Source organism: Solanum lycopersicum, chromosome 3, assembly GCF_036512215.1.
Source record: "Solanum lycopersicum chromosome 3, SLM_r2.1".
Taxonomy (NCBI): Eukaryota; Viridiplantae; Streptophyta; class Magnoliopsida; order Solanales; family Solanaceae; genus Solanum; species Solanum lycopersicum.
Window position 1 is genome coordinate 56191262 of NC_090802.1, and position 22541 is coordinate 56213802.

The window sequence follows — 22541 nt, forward strand, 5'->3', positions numbered from 1 at the left end:
TCTTCTATCTGCTTTTATGAATCTTTTCTTTAGGATCAAAGATTTCTGCAAGTTCCTTACTTCTACTTCTTTAAGCAAATAATCTATTGTCTTTTGAAAACTCTTCAAGATTATAGTTATCAATTTGTATAACAATACTTGTATATGCTCTATGCATTTTGAATTTATTTAATTCTTATGAGGACGATAAATATGTTTTCCAAAAACTTGTACATGCTTTAGATTTTGAACTCATCGGATATTTTCATATTAGTATTGTTAAGTGACAACATTTAATATTAGATGTATGACATCTTCTAGTGCCTAGATTGCAAGTCAAATAAGTTTTAGACTTACCAAGATGCATCATTTCACTTTTCACTTGATAACTATTTCTACATCAGCAATGCTTTAATAGATGTAGAATTCATATCCTCGTAATCTTTTATAATACTGTGCGCTATCGTATCAAAGATATCGTCAACGATATATCATTTTGTATCGATTCTCAATACTACATAACTTATTGAAATCTCATCACTTCATTTTTTTTTAGATAGCTACCCCTCTCATCACGTTTTATAAAGTGTTATGTCGTAGGCTCTTTAACAACATATTGTCTCCTTATTATAATCATTTGAATTCTTTGATCCTCTCCCCTTTTCAAGGATTATTTTATTTAGAATTGATTAATCTATCATGCTTCATGCATGTCGTAGACTCTATCCTTAAGGGAATTCAATAGGAGTATTTACAACTTTTGTTTTGCTTTTAATCTCCCCTAATATATATCTTAACCTTTGAGTAAATCTATCTTTGTGCATCAAAGTATATTCATTAATCATATATTGCACATCAAAATTATCAGATGAAAACTTTTTGGTACCTGACCATAAATCAATTAAAAGAAAAATTGATAATTAACTTATTGGTTTGATTCATACAATTACGTTTGTATGTAATATCATATTTCAGATCAACACATGAAACTTTATTTTCATAAGCAATGATTCACTATGTGAGACATTTAATGTCACATCATCTTATATATTTATCAATATTATCAAGATGAATTATCTTAATTCATATTCTGAAAGTTGTATTTTTAGCTCAACTATCTTGCACAAACAATTTTGCAAATGTTAAACTGCAAGTTGACAACTAACGCACATGTGATTATCTTATTGATGCATCTTTTTATCATATCACATGATAGGTAAACGGACCCATATTCACCTTTTATATTTTTCAGAATTTAGGGATTTAGTCCCAACTTTAGTTGATCCAATTAACTTACATGAGAACGAGCAATAAAAAGAATTCTCGAAGAATCTTGTAGTTCTTCAACCATTATTCAATATACACATCTTTGAATGACCAAGATATTTATGCCAACCAATAAAATATTAGTATTAATAAACTTCATATTTGCTATGGCATGTGTCTTTTGCTATAGTAAATTTCTTATTTATTATAATTATATAAGAAAATCAACTTTAATACTCCGGGAGTAAATTTCATATTTATTTTTCTCAATTACTCTGCATCTTCTAAAGGTGAATCGTGGTCCCATCACTGAATAGACTAATCTGATTGTCAGAAAATACTGTATGTAATCGTATTATTTAAGTCAATACTTTTGCAAACATCAAGTTGCGAGATAGCAATATGCACACATGAGACCATCTAGAAAAAACATCAATTAGGACCATTAAGTATCTAAACAATCTACTAGGTGGATGAATAAGTCCATAAATATCTATATACGTTCCTAGAACGCAGGAGATTTAATCTCAACTTTCGTTTATGATGCTCTCATAATTAACTTGCCTTGCTAACAAACAGTACAAGAAAATTCACAATTTAAAAGAATTTTTAGGTTCTTCCATAGATGTCCATTTTAATTTTTCATAATTTATGTAAATATTATAGATTAATGATGTTCCAAATAATCATGTCAAATTAAGAAAATATTGGAACTAATAAATTTTTTATTTGTTATATAATGTGACTCAATTGCACTAATTATTGTCCAATACAAGCTTGAAGATAAAATATGAAACTTTCCTATAATACATGTCTTCTTAGAGACATTCTTGTTGATACCACATCATTGACCAAAGATCGCAATCTTTCTCATGCCTAGCATGGTGGCTTACACCTCATTTCCTTCAGAGAATGGATCCATATTTTAGCATTTATCAGAAGTTCTCATTCTTCATGAATGAAACACAAACATGTGAACTTATCAAATTATGATAGTTAGTACCTCATTCCATATTTATGTGCATTATTCAATCACTTGTATTCTTTCAGACATATTTGCACTAATACCACATTCACTTTTGTAATGGAGTAAATTCTGTAAATTTCATGACTCTTCATCTAAAATACATTAGTTTTTCTTTAGTCATTATTATATCATCAATATGGTGCATTAAGACTCAAATTCAATGTCTTATCCATATAAAAATGTCTTAGGTCATAAATTGACGAGTCTTGAACCCAATATCTTATCATCATGGTGAATCAGGACTTTAACCCAATGTCTTACCCTCTTTGTGCGATTAGACATAAATCCATCATCTTATTCTTTTGGTGCGATAAAACTTAAATCTATCGTCTTACCCACAATGAGGCTCAACCTCAAGCCTTCAAAATAATTGTAATTTTACAACTTTTGATGACCATTAATATGATCGTACATTATAATTACACACAAAATTGAGATTATTGATTTCTTATAATCAACATTAATAGTTAATAAATATAGCTTAATAGATCACATACCTCATATAAAGGTTGAAAACATACATTTCACTAAATTGTGCTTATTTAATTGTTAAAATAAATTAAGAAATTCTCTTTCCAATCGATTAAAATTAAATGTATAAAAAGTCAATAAAGTCTCTTTAAATACTCACTTTAGATGGTACATCCAGATCTGTCACATAAATAATTATAACATAAAGATAAATCATACCTTGAAGATATAAAAATCTTATTGCATAACTTATGCAAGATCTCTTTTGCACTTTTCCCGTCTTCTTCATAATTTTTTAAGAATAGAACAATAGTGCTGATAAAGTGTTATGAAACTATATAAAATTAGAAGAAGAAGAAGAAAGTAGGGAGAAGATAAAAGACTTCTTATTTCTCTTGAAATATATTCAGGATTCATATATCTTACTCAAATCTTATTTACAATAACGGAAAACCTTTTATTTATACGAAAAATCTTACTTGGTCCCAAGTAGAATTCCTTACCATATCCTAAAAGGACTTCACATAATTAGACACTCACTATAACATAAATATGTTTATGACATAGAATAACTTTTTAACAATTATATGTCATGTTTTTTTTTTCCATTTAAATAGATATAATATTTATTTTAACATCAATCACTATATATTTTTTTTTATAATTTCTTCATTCTTTTCATACATAATTTTATTGATTGATCGTTAGACACATCCGTGAAACACATAAAAACACATATACTAAACGAATTTATCAAATATGTATCTTACTATAAAAGGACTATTTATTGAAAATATAAAGATCTCGTAAATTTGGAAATTTAATAAATACATTAAAAAATTTAAGTGTGTCATTTATAATTTTTCCGTAATATAATGGACTCTATAATATTTTTTTTTTCATTTACATCTGTCACAAAGAACTATAAATACCACCCAAAATTTACAATTATTCAAGAAATTATAAATCAAAATCTCTCCAATGGCTTTGTACAAGTCCTACTCATGTCTTCTCTTGGTATTTCTATCTATTATTGGTTTGGCTGCTGCAAGGGATTTTGGTAATAATTTTTTCTAATCTCATTAATTTTAGTTTGTTTTTTTTATGTTCGATAATTATTATTTACAAACAAATTTAAAGTATATAATTTTTTAAAAGTTCTTATTTCACAGTATATAATTTTTTAAAAATTCTTTTTTGAAACAGGCGAAAAAAAAGTGAGTTGCTTTGCTCAATGCACAAAGGCATTTTTCAACAACGAGTGCTTGGCCTTTTGCATTTCCAGATCCTTCAATAATGGCAATTGTGTTCTAGACTCTTCTGGAATTTTCTATTGTTGCTGCCAGACTTGATTAATATTATTTGAATTTTAATTTAATGTCAATCATATAATTATTAATGAAAAATCAATACATTTCTATGAAATCAGTTCCTTTTATTTTATTTCTTTTTGCACCTATTTTTGTTCTATGGTCATGAATATTATGGATATTGATATATGATTCGTGGTTTTTAGCGAAATTTTAATAGTTCAGTTCTTGTCGACTTATAATTTAAATTTTATTTTGTTTTACGCTAGTTTGTTATCTTCTTGAATGGTTTAAAGATTTGTGCATATTATGTCCTATCAACTTATTTTTTTATTATACGCTTTATAACTTTTTCGAACATAAATATACGATTCAAATTATTATTTTTTTAAAAAAAGAAAATTATAATAAATTGGATAGATTAGTCAATCAAATAATAAATGGATGGATCTTATTATTGGTGAAATTGTATTTAATTGAAAAACGAAGACGATAAAACCAATTAAAGAATTAAGTTGCATTAGTAAGAGGAAAATAAAAAAAGAGAAATATGTTTGAATAATTTTATGTATATATGCACACTTAATTTGGATGAGTATAAAATATCAAAATTTTACCTAACTAATGCTAATTATGCTAGTTTTCACTCCATGTTTTTATTGGAAAAAAAAAAGAAGAAGAAAATTATTCAATCTCAATGCTTATACTAAAAAAGTTGAGTAATAAAGTTGATATATAATATAATTAACCAAGATAAAGTGCTTCTTCAAAAATATATTTGTAATAAAAATATATTAATAATAGTATAAAATAAAAAAAAATAAACTGTATCGATATCAAAAAGAAATTAATATAATTAAAATGAATTTAAAAATTTGATTTTAATTATATATTATATATAAAATACTCAAAAAGTTAGAATAATATAATTTTTAAAAAATAACCGACTAAATCGTATTATTAACACCCACCCCTATGTATAAGTATTCACTCTCGCTCAAAATTAACAAAATGAATGTTTGAATTTTTTTCCCCTTATTTTGTCCTTTTCTTTATAAAAATATTAGATTTTTTAGAACAACACTTATCTTTCAAGTATTCACACTTCTTATGAAATTAGAAATAGAAAGAATAATTTTAGGATATCACAGTTTGAATATGATAGATGATTTTTAAAAAAAAAAATTTAATTAAAAGAATGATTATAATTAATGATAATGATAAAATTTAAAATTAAATATAAAATTATTAATTAATTTCATAAAGAGGACAAATATTATTGGACATTTCAAAATTAGAGTCCGAAGTCTAAAGGACAAAAAATAATTGATAAAAATTTCAAAAGGATATCAAAAAAATTTTAATCAAAAGGACAAAATCGCTACGTTAATAGTGATTTATTTTAACGCCGTTAACAGAACAAAACTGCTAGTCTAGGAGTGATTCTGTCCAAAAAAATTTAGAAAATCGCTACCTCTACAATGTTTTTACATTTTTTTTTAAAAAAAAATATTTAAATCTCTGCTATGACAGCATTTTTTATAAAAATAATTTTTTTAGAAGGCAGCAATTTTGATATTTTCACTATTTGACAAAATATTCAAAAAAGAGAAAAATAAAAAACAAAGAGATTCAATTGAATCGCTGTCTCGGTAGCGAATTACAATTACAACACTTTCAACAAAAATATTAAAAATAATAATAATCCACTAAAACGTTGATTTCTTAGAAAAGAACTCAAAATTTAAAATGATGCTGCCTTCCAATTTTAAAAAAAAAATAATAACAAAAGTCGTTGTTAAGGCAGCGATTTCAAAAAAATAATTAAAAAAAATTCTTTAAAAAAATTGCAAAAATGCTGCAGGGTCAGGGATTTTCAAAAAAAAATTGTATAAGATCGCTCCTACAACGACGATTTTGATTAACGATGTTAAAATATATCGTTACGTCAATAGCGATTTTATCCTTTTGGTTAGAAATTGTTTTAATGTATCTTTTTGGAATTTTTTTTCAATTTTTTTACCCTTTAAGCTCCGTACTTTCCAAAATAGTATAGTTGACAATGTTGTTGGACGGAGGGAGTACAAAGGACCACACTCGGATATCATATAATGCAATAAAAATTGTGTTCACCCGTCTACGTGAGGTTAAAAATTTGAATTATATATTTATCTTGTTTATTTTTCTTTCTAAAATTAGATAACACCTTTCTAAGTGGTTACTAGTAAAACTTTTGACATTTTAATTAATTCACACACAAAAATATATATAACACCAATTTAAGTGATTATTATTAGTACATTTGACATATATATATATATATATATATATAACGATTTTGAGTGATAAAAAATAATGAAAATTATGAATTAAAGTATATTCTTAATGTTAATAAGCTTCACAAATTTCACTTACTACTCAATGCGAATGCGGTTTCTACCTTTTGCCGAAAGCTAGAATAGACAATTTTGTATTATTCTCTTTTTTTGGTCATGTCAGGTAGGAATAATAAAAGTTTCTCAAACACTTCAAAGAGTAGATGCATTTCCAAATAGATTTAGACTTAGCTTTTAAAAAATAGATTTTAAATTAAAAATAAAAAGTCTAACTGAAATGATTTTTAAGTTAAAAATAAAAAAAGTAAGAGTATCTACTTTTGATTTTTGACTTACTTGAAGTCATTTTAAAATTTATTTTAAGTCACTTTTATCCTTGTCAAACACTTCTTAACTTATTTGAAATTATTTTTGACTTATTTAAAATTATTTTTTATATTAGTCAAAAACTTTTGAAAATAAAAAACTGAGACCAACTTTTAAGTCAATCTAGACACCCTCTTATTCCATTTCATACAATTGAGGTAAGTGGATCCTCTCATTCATCATACCACAACCATTGATGGTACACTTCTCTTTTCAAGTGCACCTGATTCTATTCTCACCGCAACAAAAATGATCATTAAATTAATAGCCGTTTAATATGTATTTTTTGCGGCAATTGACACTCTTTGTATATATTCCTATAGCCTTTAGCGACATTGGTTCTAATGACACTTAATTAATGCTGGTAAAGATTTTAGCACTCTTTATTAATATCAATATTTAATGTCGCTAAAAATTATTTTTGTTTTAGTGTCTGTAACTCAGCTGCCCCCACAAAGAGTGGGTGGCATTGTAACATTGATGAGAAAGAACATGGGAAAAAGTAAGAGCCATAATGGACATAGGCTTGTTGGCCATGTTTTGGTTCATTGTGTGTTATAGTGAGTAGATATGACTTTTGGATTCTTCCAAGAGGAGCATTTGGTGATAAAAAAATATAAGGTAATGGTACATTTTAGATGGGATGGGGTGAATCTTTTTTTGGTTTTGGAAGATGATTTTAAGTTCTTTCTACCATATCCATGATTAACAGAAGAAAGAAGTGAAGAGAAGAGTTGAATGAACAAAAATGTATATTGCAAATCCTTAACATCATGGTGTTGGTAAATCAAACAATTAAATGAATAATTTCTGGTCCAAGATGATACAAAAAAATGCTGAATTTCCTCTATCCAAGTCCAACTCAACTAAACTTGCTTAGTGCTGCTTCCCACTATGCTAAAAATAGTTGAGCAGCTTGTGAATCACCAATTTCATCGGTGAGCTGAATGCGATGAATCAAAACATACCAGCACTTTTTGCTACAAGGAGAAAGCTTCCGAGGAAGAGAAGCTGATCACGGAAACTGGAATGATCCTCCAATTTGGGTAGTGCCTGCTGGAGGATTAATCGCAACCCAAAGAAGGGATATGGTGATCGCGATAAGTCCTGACCATACAAAGACAATGGTTGGTGTCCTGCCTCTTCTGCCCATAAGACCTTTCGCAAAGGGATAGAGATGTGCTAAAACCCAAAAACTGAAGAATACACCTCCTAGTAAACGACTCCACTGTGGTATAACACTGTATATTGTCCTGCTAAAACCAACTGCTATTGCTATCAAGTTCACCATCATGATTGTAATTGGTGGAATCATGAGGGATGTCCACTTAACGAGATACAGATCAGCAAAGTCATCGTCTTCTTCATCACCAGCTGATTTTGACGTCAAGGTGAAGGAAATTTCAATCCCAGCAACAACTTTTAATAGCCCCTGAAGCACAGCAGCCAAGTGAGCACTTGTCCCTCCGATCAGCCAGAACTGCTCATTCCTCCACCACTCTTCCAGCTCAATGCCTGACCACTTGACCTCGAGCACCGCAAGCAGGCAGAGGGTGACTGTAATAATCAGGAGGTACACAAGAAAGGTGACATTGAGTGTTTGGACAATGAACTGACCGGAGAAGAGGGACAGTGCTGGAAGGAAACAGTAGACGATTAAGAAGATTGATGTGAAGGGATAGATTCCACAATTGAGGTAAGCAATTTTCTGTAAGAATTTCATTTTTGAACTGGAAAGAAGGGCATTGTTCCGGGAGAAGAAGATCTCAACTGAACCAGTAGCCCATCGAAGGACCTGATGAAGCCTATCAGTGAGATTAATAGGGGCAGTCCCACGGAATGCATCACGTTTGGTAACACAATAAACTGACTTCCAACCTCTGTTGTGCATCCTGTATCCTGTCACAACATCTTCAGTAACTGAACCATAAATCCATCCGACACGTTGTCCCCACTCTGTCTTCTCCTCATACCAGCAGGAGATGACACTGATGGCCTCTGCAACTGTTGATGCATCAAGATGCTCTCGAGGAATGGTCAAAGCACCAGGAGGCCGTCCATTCTTCACAGCTGGGTGATCTGCCAAAGGACGACCTTGGAACTCCGCCACAGGAATTGAATCAATAAGAACTGCTGAGTTCCCAAAAGCCTTGGGAGCCAGTGAGAGATTCATTTCTTCATCGTCTGAATCACCTCGTCGCAAGGCCCGATGTTCTTCTGATGTATTAACATGCTTCTTTTTGCGACCATAGCAGCAGCTACAGCAACCGGACTGGTGATCCTTGGAGCGAGGTGGATCAAAACCATAAAGGGCTACCCTCCGAAAGAGACATCCAGTTCCCACATACATTGGACCCTGTAGCCCATCAAGGGCCCTCATGTTACCATCGAAAAAGACAGTATTTCGATTGGCATACCTGTCAGATGGGTCAATGCCCTCAAACCTCTGTGGGAACTGAACATAGCAAAGACGATCCCCTCCTCTATCCATCATAAAACACATACCTTCCCTGATAGCCTGGGAGTTGTAAACGTAATGGTCACAATCAAGGTTAAGAATAAATGCCCCATTGGACATGATTGCAGATGCTCGAACCAGGGCATTCATAGCACCTGCTTTCTTATTGTGATCATAGCCAGGACGCTTCTCACGGGAAACATAAACAAGCATGGGAAGACGGATATCAACATCAGTCAGGTCAATAATCCCATCTTCATTGTTACCATGTAGTGGATCATCACTTGGAGGTTTCAACATCACCTGCATATTTGAAAACATGATCACATTAATAGCTACAAAAAACTCAATTTGTTAACTTGAATGTAGGCGAAATTCCAAAGAATTTAGAGTAGACACTTCAAGAATGTTACCTGTATTATTCCAGCATGATCCCCCTTGGAATGCTCCGGTCCAGAATTCAACCATGTCCCAGGCCAATGGGTTCCATCTGCCATCCACGTAGCTTTTGGGATCTTTACATTCTCTAAAGGTTCATCATCAGTCTTTTGCCTCTGTTGCTTCATGGCCTTAATTTCTTCCCTTGCATGATAAGCATCAGACCTACGGCGAATGGAATCCGGCAAGCTATTGATACGAACCTTAAACTCATCATACTCACGCTTTGCCCGCCTACGATCCTTAACAAAGTCTTGCTTTACCTTGTTTTTGTAAGGATCCTTCTTTAAATTGAAGTAACTTTCTGGATTTCTAGGTTCAATGTTATGTTTACGACAAAATGGTACCCATAAATTAGCAAAACTTGCAGCTTCTGCCATTGCCTCAAAGGTCAAAAGGGCACCTCCATCATCAGAGACATAACAAGCAAGTTTTTCTACAGGATAATCTGCAGCTAGAATGGACAATATAGTATTAGCAGTCACAAGAGGGGGTTCCTTCTCTGGATCAGCGGTAGAGACAAACATATCAACACCAGGGAGATCAGATCTCCCAGTAGGATTGCCTGGGCTTGGTGTTTCAAATTTGTCTTTCAAGACACTAAGATCAGTTGCACGGTTGATCGGGCAAAGCTTGGGCAATTGATCAAGAATCCAAGAGAAAGCAAACCATATTTCACAAACAACAGACATCCCCCACAACCAAACTGCATCGTTGTTGGGATGATTCACTCTCCATGCCAAAAAAAGTCCAAGTACAACAAACCGTATGACGATCAAAAGTCTGAATAGAAGAAAAAATAGAAAAAGAAAGTACATGTCAGCTAAAATATCTGAAACCTGTGGATTGTCATCACATGAGATAAAAGCTAGACAAACCAATGAACCACTTCCTTCTTTTTCTCTCCAGTTTATTGGCAAGGGTCCTTTGGATTATCAAAGATAAGGGATTTAACACTAAAGCTGGAATAATAGTGATAGCACTATTCAGGAGAGGAGAAAAAGAAACATATGCAGAGTTTCCTTTTTGTCAAAATCTTATAACAACTAAAAGAAAATAAAGACAGCAGGCCGGATCTTTTTTCCTTGGAAAGTATTAGTTCATTGAATGATCTAACATCTGATATATTGCACCCTTGTATGGTTCAAGTAACAGCAACCAAATATAGGATTTTTTCGCCAATACACTAGCTTTTTTTTCATTTAAGAGTAACCTAGTTCTGAAACACATATAGCATATGTTAGGAGAAAAATGCATGCAGTTAAAATTTGGTAGAGAAACATGGAAATAATGAATTAAAAGGTAGCTGAGGTCAATGGAGAAACTGCATGTTAGGGACAGATGAAACAAGCAGAAGACCAAACGAGCTGCTAGTTATTCTTCAAACCCCGAAAAAGAGTGATAAAGTAGAGCTTACAGCTCCTAATAAAAGAAAAAAAAGAACTAGAGCTTACAGCTATTAGTATCAAAATTAGAACACGACATAAAAGGACTCTGAAGAGTAAAAGGGTAAATGTCTTACCTATAAGGACTTAGGATAGCAGCAGGAATTTTCAATTTGCGCGTAAGTGGCCTCCATGGTTTGCTCATCAGTTCAGTAGGCTCCATAATATCATCATCTTTTCCATTTACAAATCCACCTTCTTTTGGCCATATAGCATTTCCATACCCATATGTGCCCTTTGTTTCAAACAACCAACGGTTGTGATCAAACTCTGAAGTATGGCTCCTAATCAATCCCGACTTAGTTGATTTCATAATTGACAACCTTCTCTCCATCCTTGACATCCCACCTGGCCCAGTGAGAGGAAGCGGACGATTGTTTCCATTAGTTTCCTCCCAGTCAGTGACTTTATATTGCTCCTTACACCCCGGACATATACCATCACCGGTTTTGACAGCATCCAGGTAACAGTCTCTGCATATCTTGAAATCACATTCACATGGAACAATATCAATGCCCCTTTCATCACTCATCACTTTAGCATCACATCCAGGGATAGCACACGACGACCCTTTTGCACCCGCCATTTGGGGATGATTCGCCTCTGATTCAATCACCTTGTCCATAAGATGAGCACGTGTAACAGAATTAAAACCACCCGTGAAAAGTGAACTGGATACATACTGCTCTTCGACCTTCTGAGAAATAGAATCCATGGGCTGATTGTCAGGAGTCGGAGGGAGATGTACCATATAGTTCATATAGTCACTGCTGCTAAGTTCACTATCAAGATCATCCCTAGAGTAGTTCACATATCGTCCGGAAGAAGTACGCCGTTGGAAAGTCACATGTGGAGGAAGTGGGGGTTTCCCATGCTGTGGATCAGGCAAATCCGAGGATGTTGACAGAGATGATCTACTAGCTTTGAATGATTTTGAAGCCATTTTCATAGACTGATTCTGATTTAAACCAAGATCCTGAAGAAAGAAAACACTAACCTGGTTCAAGTTTGAAATGCATATGTAAATATCTCATTATCAACATGCTCTATCATTATCCTTCTCGACGGAGGAAAAAAACCAAATACTCAAATGTAGACATCTGGAGATCATAATTCAAAAAGCATACTTGCAAAGAAATACTATAATGATGACAAATAACTACCAAATGCCAAAAGCTTTGAAGTCTTTCAAGTATTGGTAGATTAGATTCCCAAAACATATGTCATGATCAAACCCTTTAATCATGCCAAAAGCTATAGCTAATAGCAAATGCACAACTTTATTTCTTAACTAAGCCCACCAAGCAAGCGCCATGTTCGATCATGAATCCAAATTCCAACCCAAGCCAACCCAACCCCCTCGTGGACCTTGCCATAAGCAGGATGTTGACTATACCCAATATCTTAGCCTTTTTCTTTTATCATAAACTTGGCTTGAACAGAAACCATAAAAGCTTGCAACTTGAAGAGAGATGCACAATTTGTACATGAAATTCAAATGTAGTCAAACTTCAAGTCAATTGTACACAAAAAGCTATGAATCTAGCAGAAATCACATCCTGATAGACACATTAATGAGATCAAGATGAACAGATCCAAATGATCTTTCCATAGACCACCCAAGTCCCAGTTCATGAATAACAATCAGCAACTAAGTTACATAAATAAAAATAAAAATGAAGCAATTGGTCACTGCTAAAGCATAAAAGCGACATGCTGAGACAAGTAATAAAATGTAAAAAGACCTTTACAAGAATTGAACAGTAAATAGAGACAGCAGACTGTACCTATCAATGAGATAAGAAATGCTAAGCCATCATTTTCTGAGAATCAAAATTCCAATAGACTTGAATCTCAGCAACCAAACCAATTTGCTTACTACCAACTTATCAGTTTGTGGATCTTTCAAATCCAATACTAAATTCACAAAATTTTCAAAATGGGTAATGAACCATTTCAACGTTCTTCTGCATATAGTAGAGCTAGAAGACTCATTAGCCCCAAAGCTTCAATCTTTTTCAGAAATCAAGAATGGGGTTTTGCACCCTTTATCTTAATGTGGATGGACAAAAAAAAATTCAAACAAATGTAAGCATAAAAATGTAAAAATGGGTAATTGAGGCTATTCTTGAAAAGCCAAAGAAAAAAAAGTTCCTTTGAAAGAAAAGGGAGAAAATTAATGGAACTTGTTTTTGAATCTTTTCACTTCAATTTGTGTGTATAGCTTTAAATAAATAAGCACAAAAAATTTACAAAGAATAAGTTTCACTGTTTTTCTTACTAATGATGTTCTGTAATGGCGTGTTTGTCTTTTTTTTTAAAAAAAAAAAAATTTATTAATATATTTTGAAGGAAAGGACAAAGAAAGGAAAATTTTCGTCTATTTTCGCCAACGTGGTGATGGCCGATGGGGTGTCGGAAAAGGGCAAATCAGATATTATTGGCAAGTTGGAGGTTATTTTTGGTATATAAATTTGACAAATTTGATTTGATGATTATGAAACTGGACTTTAAAAGCAAATAGAATTGAATTTGGAAAATCTCCTATTTGAGTAGTCAACATTCAAGAATCCCATTAATAATTACTTAACTATGGCTATAGTTAAATTCCCCTCACTATTTTCATCCATTTACCCCTTTTCTTTTTTTTCTTCTTCTTTTTTTTTTGGACGTGGGAGTGGTAAAATTAATATCATTAATTTAACATAAAGTTATTGTAACGTCTGATTGTCAATAACAATTAAAATTCATATAAAATTACGCGAGAATTTATGCACGATGTAATGTTAGATAAAATATGAAATAAAAATATTATTGTTTAGCACTACGAGAGAATTTATCTAAAGACAATGAGTTCAAATAAATGGAATATCTTTTTAGATTAAAGCAATCAAAATATTGTCCAAAAAGATATTTGGTGTAATCCCATAAATTAATTTTAATGATTATTTAAATAGATTCTCAACTAAAAAAAATAATTAATTGACGTGAAAAAGTAAAAAGTAAAAGAGAAAATCAAATAACAGTGTACAAAAGAAGCATAGCAACAAATATTTTATACACATTAGAGAGAAAGAAACCACATGATACATAAATCATACTTCTAAAAAATATGACAACATTCATCTACCTATTAACATTCTACTTTAATATTCAACTTTCATATAATCCTATCTAAGGTCATATCGTCCGTCAACCTAAGTTATGTTGTGACTTGTCTAATCAGCTTTCTAAGTTTTTTAAACCAACCACCTCTCCTAACTCATATGATTTAACTAACTTCTCAGTTTTCACACTTCTTCACATATTCAAAATTTGCTAATCTCGCTTCCCTCGTCTTATCCATCACAAAAGCCACTCTCATCTCATCTCGTATAATTTTATTGTTACTCGTATCTCTCCGAATATATCTACATATCTATCATTCTTAAATCTAATGAATAGTGGGTGGTGAAAGAAGCAAAAGGTTGTAAAAGAAAGCCCCAAAAGTTGTGGTGTAATTACAGAAGTGCCACAATATTGCTTAGTAGATGGTAAACGCGTAATTAGCGGAACGCATGAGGACTTCACGTTCATCGTATGTCTACTTTCACTATTTTTATGATTTTCTGTTCTATTTGTATTTCAACGCGGGAAAACGTTGGCTGGCAACAACTCTTTACCCACTCTACGACGTCATTAATAATTTATTTTTTCTCTTCTTACTCTACTATTACTAGCTGTTTGTTTATACACGAACAATTCTGGCTAATTCTTCACATTATGTGGCTTCAGTAATGTTATATTTTCATATGTCGTTTTCACCAACTTCTAGACTTCACTTACGTATGTTAACTAATAATAACCAATTTGTAGTGGATTAATAACTAGTATTACCCTCAACATGGGACCTCTTGACGCCAATTCAAATTTACTCGGACTTAAATATGAATATCAGATACTTCAAAAAAAAAACAAAAAAGTAGCATGTGGCTGTTCTTTTAAATTCAACTTTTTTTTTCAAAATATTGGATTGCCTTGGTGGGACCTTAAGACGGAGATATTAACTAACTAGCAACAGACTCTTAGCTCTGCTGACGCTACTATTGGTTCCAGTAACTACTAGTAATTTTTGGCATTTCAACAGCAACAGTTCACATTTTCATACAAATTAAGACCCGAGGAAAATGGATATGGAATCAAACTCAACCGACAATATAGTTAAAGAACAAGTGGATTATTCTGGTATATATTTTCAGATTGAATTAGTTATCTCGTATATGATCGGAGGTATTAACTAAAAATAATATCAAATTAATCAAAGTTTTATGTTCAAACCCTAAAAATGGAGAAAATCGTATTGGGATTAGTAAGAATTGTCAAAAACCTTAGGAGAAGGCAACAACTCATTAGGCTTCAGATACCAAATCAGTGCATGGATTGGATTTTACTGGTAATGGCAACACGACTTGAAAAGCTCTCCAATCCGAAGCCAAGATTCATCTGAGGAAACAATCATTCTTTTATCGTGTGAAAAAGAGGGCAAATAAGATACGGGGACCAAACCAATTATACCATATAATAATAATAATATGAAATGAGTATATGAGGTCGGTGACTTGTTGCCAGGAAACTACAGAATTGCCAAGTGACACAGCTCATGCAACAATCCAAAAAACATGAGCACGATCATCATCATGACTTCATGAATAAACTAATCAATCATCATATGTATGTGCTTCCCACGTCCCATACTCAGCCAGCCTTGCTCACTAGTCATTGCATCCATCACCCTTACTACTTCCATCCCACACTTGCACAATTGCAAGGAATAAAGCAAGCATGTGAGATCCATCTCGCATCACATGTCTACTGCTTAAGAAATACTCAATTGTTTTCCTTTTTCCTTCCTGTGACCAAGCAGTTCAATTTCTTAGGGCTTCACTAGCTGTATCCATAACAGGATATTTCACAATAGGAGACCAAGATATTATAATAATAATAATAATGGTAAACATATAAATATCTGTGCTTGAACCAGGACTAAAATTGGACAGATGTCACTACTCCAATGGAAAAAGTCACAGCCTTGACACAAAATTCAAAACGATCTCAATATCTCAAGGCTGATCATTTCCACAAGTAGAAATCTAAGCCAACATTACAAACAGGTATATATACAAATTGTGTGTTATTAAGTTTCTGTCACCAAGCTAACTTAAATATTCTTCAGACAAAATTAGACAGGAGTTTGAAGAAAAGATCACATTTACTTGGTTCTTACTTACACAATCACATATTGCCCAAGTCTCATAGAACCATATCAAATGTTGCAGTGCAAATTTATACAAGGGGAAAAAAGACAATTTTTTGTTGAGTGACAAAAAAAGGGAAGCATCTGCGATCTACAATCAAGACAATGGACCTGGGCTTGTAGCATTGGGACTTCTGCACTCACAAGTACACAGACTTCTGGATCCTTTCACCACGCGTTGTGACCTTCGAGTGTGAAGCTTGATATTGACCAGCTTTCCTGCCATCTGTCGAATCACCAGAAAATGAAGGGAAGAAAAATTTCAGGCCTCTATACATCATGCTGCACTTACAGATGGAACAGGCAAAACAGATGAAGACACCCTCCTCCCCACCAATTAGTAAGCCTTGAATGAGCCCCTCAAAAGCAAAGAAAAAGAATCTTAAGAATAACCCCTTTTCACCAAGATGAACAGGCACTAGTGAAGCATATTGACCAATTGCACAGATAAATATTTAGCAACAAAGCATCACGAGTGAATCAAATTATAAAATAAGAAATCAAATGAGCAGTAAAAGTTGGCCACTACTGCCAATACTTTGACACGAGCAAATTACGGCAACAAATGTGCCTAGATGGATTCATTTTATTACATCATGAAGAGTGTTTCTCCAATTTCACCCGAATTAGCAGTTTTCTAGCAAAGACCTCATTTTATTACATCACGAAGAGTGTTCTCTAGCAATTTTTGGGAGGGGGGTGGGTGGGTGTACTTTTTGATTAATATAACATGATTTAAGGCCCAACAGCAGTTTAGTGGTCACCACAGAATCATTATTGTTATCTCATTACAAGCAGCAATAGATGTAGAGGTATAGGGATTCTCTTCACTGGATCTCCTTAAGTAGATGAATGAACCCGTCCAAAAGGAGGAGAAACAAGAGATTGATAAGAATTACTATGAAGACATAAAAGAAGTTAGTCCAAAAAGAATGACACCTTTCTATATTTAGTAATAATTTAACTTTAAGCTTCCAGTTTACCCTTATTGAGATGATTTATAGCCACACAAATATGTATGACTTATTTTAGACCACACGTTTCAAAAGCCTTCCTTCCATTCTTAAACTTCGTGGTCAGTCAAATACCTCCACATAAATTGGGACGGAGGGAGTACTGAAGTATCAGTTATGGCATGAAAGGAATGATAGGACTGGAAACCAATACTTGACAGAATTTGGTTAGAACCAAAAAATTCAGCCGTCAAAAAAAAAAAAAAAGAAACAGTTCACAGTAGCACAGAGATAAATAGCAGCCAACTAAAGAAAAGTAAATGTCGAACCATTCTCCAGACTAAGTCTTCAGGACCTAGCGGCTGAGCTGGATGAGAATAAAGAAAATGCCTAGCATACTGCATCCATAAGCAAAAGATTCAAAAGTTAGATCAACTGATGGTTTTGTATAACTCACTGAAACAACAATTTGACCAAAATATTGCTAAAAGAACAAAAACACAAAATTAAGCAATTATGTTCCCAGCCATTCTATGAAATGATGACAATGCTACTTCAATATCTCAACCCAAGAAAATCTGTGTACCTTAGCTAAATTCGCTTGCATCTCTTTAATTTGAGCCCCACTAACACTTTTTAGAAATGACAAAAGCCACCCTGGTTGCAAAGCATCACTAGAAGAGACAAACAGAGCAATCTGCCAAAGAAAAACAAGAGTAAGAGATACACAATATGCAATTTCATTTCATCCCTTCCTTTAACGTTCACTCTCCTTTTAAGGAGAAAGGAGGAACTTTGTTGGGTGAAGGGGGTGGACGGTGGTAATTATGACTGAAAAGAAAGATGTATTCCAGCTCCAATGCAATAAAACAATAAAAAACAGAAATCCATGTCATACGGCACTTGAGGAATAAGTAGTTGCTAGAAAAGTGATCATACGTCGAGATTTACCACTGAAACTTGATGTTCCCCAGTAAACTAATATAAATTGATAAATGCAACTTCCTCATAGACTACTAAATCCTGCAGATGTAACTTCCTCTTAATCCATCATAAATTACTAAATCCTGCAGATGTAACTTCCTCTTAGACCATCAACATTACAACTGGCCTTGAACAAATACTGCAGCTTTCTTGACTGACACTTCCAATTATGATGATTAATCATCTTAACTTTGTATTAGCAGTTTCCATAGAGCCTAGATCAAAGAATATGTTCCAAAAAGAAAGCCATTACCTCGGATTGACATTGAGAATAAGAATGTCTAGGTAACTAATACCTTCCGATAATCAAGAATCCCCTCGAAAGGAAGCTCTAGTTCGTCGCTGACTATGATAGGAATGCAGCCACTGACAATTGCATCAAACAATCTGGCTGACGATGGGGTGTCACCAGCTGGATTTAGGCAAAATATACTCCTATTTACCCAAGGAAATAAAATATAAAAACACTCAATTTACTGTTTGAACTGATGAACAACCCTCACTTCTAGAATTTAAAGATGACGATCAATCTAAATCTTACTTGCGCATGCCAACCTGTGCTGCTTCTTTTCCTCCTTCTCCAGCAGTCCCTTCCTCAATGGATACTCCATCTGCACCACGGAGCTCTTCCACAAGTTTGGCACGTATCTTACCACCCTGGAAAGAAAGATATCAGATAGCCACAACCTACCGTAATTTTTTTAATAGTCACAAACAACCAGAAATATACCCACTATGAGGAAAAATATTCTCATTCTGAAGAAACCAAAAAACGCAGTGCATGGAATACTTGAGGAAAAGCAGATTCAAAGGAAGTCAATTGCTTCTAATTGTAACTTTAGCAACAACTACAAATTAAACCTAATAGACCAATCCAAAAAAAAGAAAAGAAATTAGAACAAATTAACCCTGATGATAGTAAATTAAGTTATAAACAGTCATACAACATGGAAATAGTTGGGCATCACATTTTGCACCCTAGCAATATAATCATGGCATTCAAAGCAAGGGAAAATGGAGAAGTTGTTAATCTGGCTCACACCTGCAAAGTAATTGATAGTTCAGCATCTCCTGAATAGCATGAAAATCAAAATTCTTTTCACCACCCCGTTCATTTATCATCAAGAATTTCTTCTACTGTGTATATATAACTTCCCAAGGTTGCAAAGGTAACTAGCATCAACTACATAGGAACTTCAGTTCGTTACTTATAACAAGAAAATTGCAAGAGTGAACAAATTACAAGATTTAGAACCCACGTTCTTTTTTTTCTTAATGACAAGGGAAACCAGTCACTACCCTTTAGGTGCGCATAAGGTAAAAACCCCTCTCCAAGGCAATAGCTCGCAAACCACATAGGAGAGGTAACCACGTGTACCAATGTTCTGTCCTAGCAATATTAAGCAACCAGTTACTAATATGATTTAGCAACTAGTTCCTGCCACGATTTTGCCTTAATATGGAAAGAAATAAGTAACTAGTTCTCAAGGATTTCACAATTGCATAGAACTTAGGAGTTAATATTTTGCAGTGTAATTAACTAGATTGTAAGTTCTTTTCTAATAAATACATGCCCTGTCTTCAAATATATTGAAATCTGCAGATGTCGGAAAAATTATTGAAGTCAACATGAGTGCAGAACCCACTTTACTGTCATTAGGAGAGCCCCAAATTTTTCCAAAACATTTCTCCAAAAATCATCTTTTAACCAACCTCGATACACGAGCAGTAACAAGAAATTAGTGTGAAGTGGTGCACAAACTGAATAAAACTTGATGATTAATACAAGGGGAATCTTACAGCATTTCTTTTAAGTCTTCCCCGGAAAAATAGCAGCGTAGTTCTCCTTGATGAAGACAAACATTTAGCATCACATAGATCGAGATTGGCAACATAAGGAAGTATCAGGTCTTTCTCGAGATAAACTTGTCCAGGCTTGTACCTGAAGTTCAAAGTAGCCATAATAGGTCATGTTGGAGCTGCAATAATACTCAATTGTTACGAAAAGAATAGCAGTAAAGATACTAACCAGTTCCCTGTTGAGTCCATATCAGGGAGCAACCAAATAGCTTTCTTCATAAACTTGCGGACAGACTTGAAAGACCAAGGATGATGAACTGGAAGTATGTGATCTCTTCCCTCAGATCTATTCCAAGCTGGTTGATCCATAACCCATTTCAGAGCTTCCTACATTTTAATTTTAAAAAATAAAAACATTGATTATGACAACAGCAGAGCTAAACAAAGTCTAGCCATCATATTCCACTAACATGACAAAGTTTCTAATCCTATTCCAGAATCCACAGTCCTATTTAAAATAGATATTGGAAGTATCAAAGTTTAATTTATCTGTTGGTGTTTATCCATAAGGAATTGCAAATTCGAGAACTTCTCAATTACTCTTTTGAATTTGATCATGACAGGCCTATATAAAAAAAAATATTGTGTAGGTATAAGTTTAAGCCGTGGTAATTGGAGAAGCGGAAACAATCAATCTTTCATAGTACATTTTGATACTAGTTTTTCCCACTCAGAATTATCTGATGGTGGAACAAATTTTACAAGTATTCCTTCTATTGGGGATTTACTTTCCTTTTCCCCAAGTCTGCAAATAGAGTAGCATGCCTGTTACTAAGTTGTACCTAATTGAGATGATAATGCTAATGTGTTTTATACATTATAAAGAACCCTAAGATAAACCAGAAAAAGATAACTTTTAAGGAATAATTAGAGCCTTGAGGATAATAATGAATGCACAGTTCTGTTATAGAGAATTATTAGATTCCAGTCCATTAACAAGCATTATAAAACTGCTTACAACTAGGTTATGGAATTGAGAGCTTCAATGCAATAGAAGAATAAGTATGCCTAAGAAATGAGAGCACAGAAAGAAGTACAGATTTGATTGCACTACTCGATGTTCGGACAGGAGTTGCCTCCCGAACATATCCAGGATTGTGTTTTACATGTAGCTTGAATTACTCACAACATCACATCAAAGAAAATTTCAGTGAAAAATCATGAATAAAACACGATTTGAAAAGCAAGAGAATGTTTTGAGTTCAAATAGAGCTAGTAAAAAGTTCAGTAGGAATAGAAGGAAACACGTTATAGAAGAAACACACTCACACCCTATAAAGAGCCTTGCATTGCTGTTTCTCCATCAAAAAGAAGCTAATGGTAGTGAAAAACGGAATATAAAAAAGGTCAGCTTCCTCCTGCTTGTATACTCTCACTACATTCTTCAGTAACCTCTCTGATTCTGGCGCTATCAAGTCCGCCCACAACCAGTAATCAATTGAATGCTGCAGAGAAAAAAAATCATTTCATCATACTAAGCTAAACAAATGTAACTAACTTGACAAAAAAAAAACATCATCTATATTACCTGTTCGATCAAGCGGTGAACAGGACTACCATTAGAGGTAAGATTTGAAGTCTCTTTATACGTGTTATGAAACAACCAAAGCAAATCATAAGTGAATTTCGCCGGCATTTCGTATACATAAACCTTGAGCGGCGAAAAAGCAGGGTAAAACGGCTCATCATAAAGCCTTTGATTCTCATTCTTCCAAATGGAATCATCTAATTTTCTAGCATCCTCCACCGACGTCGTTCCTGAAACTGTATCTTCACCGGCCGTTGCGGATCGTGGAGATTTGGTGAGGAATTTCTCGAGTGAAGAAACGAAGGAGTAATCGATACCGGAGTTAGGGTTCCGGGAGGAGATGAGGTTGCCGGTGGAGTTAGAAGAGGTGGAGATGGAGGAGAAGATGTAGAAGAGGAGAGTGAGAGCGAGAAGAGCAAGGAGTAAAAATAATGCCGGAGATCTGGGTTTGAAGGTTCCAGAAGCAGCAGTGAAATGTCTTCCGGCCATTTTCTTTTAGATGATTGAATCACTCATTTACTGCTTTCGTCAAATCTTCAGACTCCACAGCTTATAGAATATTTTAGAGAACTTGCAACCAGGAAAATAGAATATGGAAAATCGCAGAATTTGTTAGGCTTAGTACAAACTGGCTGGTGTATTAACAGTCTGCTCAAACTACATAAGATTTGACCAAACATTTTAAATTATGTTTACTTTTCATATAATTTTTTGTATATAAAAATTTTAATTTTTGAAAAGTGTCATATATAAATTGAGAGGGAGGTATGTTGTCCGTTTAGAGTTTAAACATAATTTTCATCATTTTATGCCATTGATATATGATA

General features: G+C 33.5%; 2 protein-coding genes and 1 long non-coding RNA gene across 4 annotated transcripts; 1 reads left to right on the forward strand and 2 right to left on the reverse strand.

Moving 5' to 3' along the window:
• The first annotated feature begins 3667 nt into the window (after window positions 1–3667).
• Window positions 3668–4168, forward strand: LOC138347362 (uncharacterized). The gene is made up of 2 exons (XR_011220212.1): window positions 3668–3803; window positions 3950–4168. It is a non-coding gene; the product is annotated as an uncharacterized lncRNA (long non-coding RNA).
• Window positions 4169–7489: 3321 nt separating this feature from the next.
• LOC101247596 (cellulose synthase-like protein D3) lies at window positions 7490–13410 on the reverse strand. 2 transcript variants are annotated; one of them, XM_004235233.5, is made up of 4 exons: window positions 12884–13410; window positions 11174–12072; window positions 9627–10434; window positions 7490–9516 (listed from the first exon to the last, which is right to left on the reverse strand). In XM_004235233.5, the coding sequence occupies exons 2-4, from the start codon at window positions 12043–12045 to the stop codon at window positions 7771–7773; spliced, it is 3426 nt and encodes a 1141-aa protein (XP_004235281.1). In that variant the 5' UTR covers window positions 12046–12072; window positions 12884–13410; the 3' UTR covers window positions 7490–7770. The 2 variants fall into 2 exon arrangements, with proteins under 2 accessions (XP_004235281.1, XP_069151594.1); XM_069295493.1 differs by having other exon boundaries at window positions 11174–12093; window positions 12884–13344.
• A 2915-nt stretch (window positions 13411–16325) lies between these two features.
• On the reverse strand, window positions 16326–22423 carry LOC101253464 (probable arabinosyltransferase ARAD1). The gene is made up of 9 exons (XM_004235253.3): window positions 21715–22423; window positions 21458–21631; window positions 20356–20513; window positions 20127–20268; window positions 18868–18983; window positions 18623–18761; window positions 17929–18039; window positions 17672–17740; window positions 16326–16615 (listed from the first exon to the last, which is right to left on the reverse strand). Exons 1-9 carry the CDS (start codon window positions 22201–22203, stop codon window positions 16487–16489), a joined length of 1527 nt encoding a protein of 508 aa, XP_004235301.1. The 5' UTR covers window positions 22204–22423; the 3' UTR covers window positions 16326–16486.
• Between the last annotated feature and the right edge of the window lie 118 nt (window positions 22424–22541).

Coding starts and splice junctions, on each gene's coding strand:
- LOC101253464 (XM_004235253.3), bottom strand. CDS start 22,203: ATGGCCGGAAGACATTTCACTGCTGCTTCTGGAACCTTCAAACCCAGA. Junction 20,269..20,355: donor ATGGACTCAACAGGGAACTG/GTTAGTATCTTT, acceptor TTTGAACTTCAG/GTACAAGCCTGGACAAGTTT. Junction 17,741..17,928: donor TGCAAGCGAATTTAGCTAAG/GTACACAGATTT, acceptor TTATGGATGCAG/TATGCTAGGCATTTTCTTTA.
- LOC101247596 (XM_004235233.5), bottom strand. CDS start 12,045: ATGAAAATGGCTTCAAAATCATTCAAAGCTAGTAGATCATCTCTGTCA. Junction 10,435..11,173: donor GCTATCCTAAGTCCTTATAG/GTAAGACATTTA, acceptor TCTTCTATTCAG/ACTTTTGATCGTCATACGGT. Junction 9,517..9,626: donor ATCATGCTGGAATAATACAG/GTAACATTCTTG, acceptor TCAAATATGCAG/GTGATGTTGAAACCTCCAAG.